This window comes from Lygodium microphyllum, chromosome 5 (genome assembly GCF_053477565.2).
Source record: "Lygodium microphyllum isolate KBCC chromosome 5, Lygodium_microphyllum_v1.1.10, whole genome shotgun sequence".
NCBI classification, from domain to species: Eukaryota; Viridiplantae; Streptophyta; class Polypodiopsida; order Schizaeales; family Lygodiaceae; genus Lygodium; species Lygodium microphyllum.
In genome coordinates this window covers 143,199,582-143,204,397 of record NC_141139.1, presented here as the reverse complement: position 1 = coordinate 143,204,397, position 4,816 = coordinate 143,199,582, and the positions used below count along the sequence as shown (strand labels likewise).

Below are 4,816 nucleotides of genomic sequence, written 5' to 3'. Positions count from 1 at the left end.
ATAGATGCAATGATAGACGCGCCCAACTTTGCGCATCTAACATGCGCGTCTATGCCTCGTTTCTGTTGTGGTGTATCTTATCATGATTGTACCAGTCACTTTCATTATGCGATCATGTATTTATTTCATGTATCAGTGTTATGATTTCAGTATACTTTGTTTTTGTTTACACGAGCATTGTACACAGTGCAAAAACTATTTTGTATGGCCCAAATAAAGCACACAGTGCTATATGTGGCAGGGCAGCAGATTTTTTTTTTCCATGTTACCATCGCTATTAGCGTTGCAAATTTACTGCTCGTGTCGTTATTGGCATCGTTATTAGCGTCGCAGAGCATCGGTATCAGCATCGCAAATACGACGCTCATACTAACTCCAATAACGATGCTTTTTGCGACGACAGGGGCAAATTTTGTTATTTACATTTTCGCCACTTTTAACGTCAGTATAAGGCCTATATCTTGTAGTGTTTGTGATATTTATTTACCCTCTCCTTGTAACTAATGCACAAGACTATGATTGATAATCACATAATAGACATTGGTGGGTGAAAGAGACAACCACAAGCATGAGGGTGCCTTAAAATTGGTTCAATGAAAAGCTTATATCACAAACAAGGAAAAAGTTAAACTAGGTCTTTTATATTTTGTAAGCTTTCAATATTTCTCATCCCTTGAAATGGTACAAGTGGATAGTCTTGAAATTAGATGGTACATGACCTTTTATTGTAAACAATCTCATTATCTTAGATACATAGAGTTAAAATTATGTGGATAGTGTTGAAATTAGATGGTACATGACCTTTTATTGTAAACAATCTCATTATCTTAGATACATAGAGTTAAAATTATGTATGGTTATTCACCACACAAAGGTATGTTTGAATTCAACATCAATTTGGATAGATGATATAAGGACATACTAGAATATATGTGTGCATTCCAAGGGGGTAGAGGGATAACGTGCTTTGTCAGAGCAATAGTCATAGATCATGTAATTTGTTTTCACCCATTCTAACCTCTTAAGTTGAAAAGCATTTAGTATGAAGGAGTTGGTTGGATTTGGTGGTATCGCTCCAAAGTTGCGATAGCTAGCCACAAAGGGTGCATGAGCCCAATTAATCTTTACTGCTCCACCGCGTGTGGCCCATTGATCACCGTTCCATATGCTAGAGTAAACACCCATGGGTTGTTTGTTTGGGAAGGCCATGCCCAAGTTTTCATTGTTAGAGAACACTCTAATGGGTGTTCCATCCACAAGAAACCTATATTACAAACATTTGAATACATGAGATAAGTGATACATTTGCTTGTAAAATCATGCCAGACCCATAATACACCCTAAAAACTACATCTTATTGGTGTTGTTTAACTCATGAGGCTTTTTCAAGATAATATCTAGTCAAGTCAATATATATGTTCTTAAAATTTGATGATTAAAACAAATTTGTGTATTCTTCACTAGCCCATTCAAATCATAGAGCTAAAGATTTAGTTGAATATTGAAGGGTGTGCCAACACATTATGGTTGCTAACTACATGTCTCCTAATGTAGTTTGGAAGTGCATGTTTCACTTACACAATATGTTGTGTTGTCCATGACACAGAGTACGTATGGAATTCAATTGTTGGATCAAACCACAAGAAAATGCGTTGCTCTCGACCACCAATCCCATTCGCAAAGACATTAGTTTGCAAGACGTATGGCTCCCCAGAAACATTTCCAAGAAACTCAAAGTCTAGCTCATCATGGTTACTTGATTGTGATGAAAGCTAATGGAGTCATCACAATCACAAAAAGAAATGTCAAATTTTTGGCCAAGAGGAATCACATTCACATTTGTGACTTACATATGTATTTATCTTGTTAGAATGAAAATAAGAGTTTTCCTTTCCAATCTTTAGTTTTATTGTCCAAAGCATACTCAAACATATGTTGTGCTTGAAAATATAAGGTTGAGTGCTCTACTTACATAATAGGCTGTGACAGTTCCAGCAGAATCTCCTGGCACCAACTTGATCTGCATGTCAATATTTCCAAACAAGTACTCTTTTTTGGACTTGAAGCCAGAACCTACACAAAATGTGTATGTAGGTAAGGTAGCCTAATTCACATAATAGAAAATCTTTGTGCCATTTGTACTAATCCTCGAAACACTTGTCTAAAAACCATGTTTATGTTATCACAATTAACATATTCTACACTCTTCAACAAGGATATAATGATGTCACTCCAAGACTTCTCATGAGTAGGTCTAGTTTCATAGATTTTACTGCCAATAGAAGGCCATGTGAGGTTGCCTTTGATGAAAGCAATGGGTAGAGGTTGCCTTTGATGAAAGCAATGGGTAGCCATGTGTGGGATTTATCCTAAGATGTCCATTGACCCAGCATCAAGGAAGGTGCTCACAAGTGAAACTTACAACCGACAAGGCTTATACAATAACATTGCGACCCTTTCATAGCGGCCTTCCCCCAAGCTTGCAGAGGTGCAGCATGGCAATGTAGTTTAAGCACACCTGAAGTGCTGTCTAGGAGGAGTTGAAGCTCTTGTCCAGCGTCGAGAAGCTTCACCTTGGATGGGCTCCAAGTCACCTCGAAGTCCTGGATGAAGTTTGCATTGGTACTACTACTAACCATCATCATCATCATCATGAGCATACTGATACACTCGACGGCTAGGGTCTTCATGCTCGCGAGAGAGAGAGAGAGAGAGAGAGAGAGAGAGAGAGCTTTCTGCAGATCAGCTGATCAATATCGGTCGACGCATCTGCATTATACTTATATATATTAAAACGCGTTACGCTTATGATGATAATGATGGCAGTAATTATCTTCATCTACCTGCAATTGGAGTGTGATTTTCACTGGCTGATCTATAAGGACTGATTGATTGATCGACAATGCGTCGTGGGTTCGAGGTGAACCATCGTGATCCAATACACATTGTCGATCATATGATGTCAGCTGATTACAGGCGCCACTGATACGGTCATCTACAGAAGCATTTGCATGTTACATATAACTAACTAGCTAACTAACTAACTAACTGCCGACAACTGTCTGCGTTAATTAGCGTCTAAGCCAACAATGAGAGAGAGAGAGAGAGAGAGAGAGAGAGAGAGAGAGAGAGAGAGAGATTTGCCAGCCCACTTCGAATCCAGGTGGCCTTCTTGCGAGGGATGACTTTCTCCATCACTTTTTCCATTGATTATCATGGAAGCCTCCGATATTACACGCATTGCACATTACCCATGTATGCCAAAGCACTTGAAAGGACATCTTTATCACATGGGACCATGGCTATAAGACCCCTCAAGTTCATATCATTTGAATAGAACAAACCCATCATCTCTATCTCCATTGCCATTGGGTTGTCCTCTCCATATATTTCCAGATTTTCATTGCAAAAGTACGTGATCCAAGTCACAACATCGGTTGTTACATCTCAGTACTAACTTCCAAAAAATTTCCAAACATTTGCTGTTGTGCTAAGTACGTCTATCGAAGACATACAATCATTTTCTTAGTGGAGGTCTTATTACTTTATTTAACCCTTACATTTAAAGACCATGGGTCACTAAAAAGCAATAAAATAATGTGTTGCACATGCAACAAATGATGCACTAGGCATGTAATCATGCATAGATTTGTGAATTATAAACACAATAGATAAATAAAGCCATGCCATCTTGTCTCTTTCCTTTCTCGTTTATTGTTGATAGGTTCAAGAATGCTTGATCTTTGCCATGTGGCTTGGACATCCAAGTTTGGTAGCTTCATGCATGTGTTTGTGTCTTCTTGGGCATCCTATGAAGTTTTCTAAAAAGAAAAGGGCGATGTGTTAATACATGTACATATTGGGCATTGATTTTTGTTGTGTGAAATGTGTTTATACGAGGTTTAAGTGTTCATGCATGTAAGTCAACCAATTTTTGGATCCATGTGCCCCGTGTGATTGCATGCACATGTTATGTAACCATGTTCTTTCACTATTTAAGATATGCAATTTTGGGAGTCTACATATTGTATGTACACGTCTACAAGCATGCACATGTGCACACACCTGCATGCACCACACAGACACAGACACACAAAACCCACTTGCATGCCATCCATATCATACACTTGCCCATGCTTAATCTAACAAACAATGGCCATCGATGGGCCAAAGATGTCATAAATGGTTTCCTGTAGGTTGCATAATTGATCTGATAGGATGTAGAGAGGCTCATCCTCTTAAACAACAATAAATTTAGCCATGTGGCAATTATATCCAATGAGAAAATTTGGACATGGTCCATGGAAACACAGAATCATAGAGGGCACATAAGGATATCCTTTTTTATGTTATGTGCACATAATATTGTAAAAGAGAACTTTGATCACCCTTATTATGATTCTACTTTTTGTTCGTACATCATAAAGTTCCCATATGCCATATAATGATATAAGAGGCTTCCATTCAATAGTGATGAGGGGATCAAGACAACAAGACCTACATCTATGCTATAGATGAAGCATGTATTTGACTATATATTACTCAAACATGTAAAGAGAAAAAAAAAAGAGATATCCTTCTCTTACATCATACCCATAGTGTCTCACCAGCTCTCACTATGTACACATTCATAGAGTGGGTGAAATGAATCATACCTACCTACAATTCGGAGGGAAGGGGAATTTGGCCATCAAAACCATAGTATTGATTTTGAGTTGTGATATAGCTGAATCATAGCTATAAAAGATTAGTAATCCAAGTCACAACGATATAAAGCTATATGTCAAGTCATAGCTCTATGATGTGGATTTTTGCT

The 4,816-nt window shown here is 38.1% G+C and overlaps 1 protein-coding gene across 1 annotated transcript; it reads right to left on the bottom strand.

Moving 5' to 3' along the window:
* Positions 1-624: 624 nt before the first annotated feature.
* Positions 625-2,765, bottom strand: LOC148036479 (xyloglucan endotransglucosylase/hydrolase 2-like). The gene is made up of 4 exons (XM_087678473.1): positions 2,519-2,765; positions 1,973-2,073; positions 1,579-1,772; positions 625-1,264 (listed from the first exon to the last, which is right to left on the bottom strand). Exons 1-4 carry the CDS (start codon positions 2,688-2,690, stop codon positions 922-924), a joined length of 810 nt encoding a protein of 269 aa, XP_087534599.1. The 5' UTR covers positions 2,691-2,765; the 3' UTR covers positions 625-921.
* Between the last annotated feature and the right edge of the window lie 2,051 nt (positions 2,766-4,816).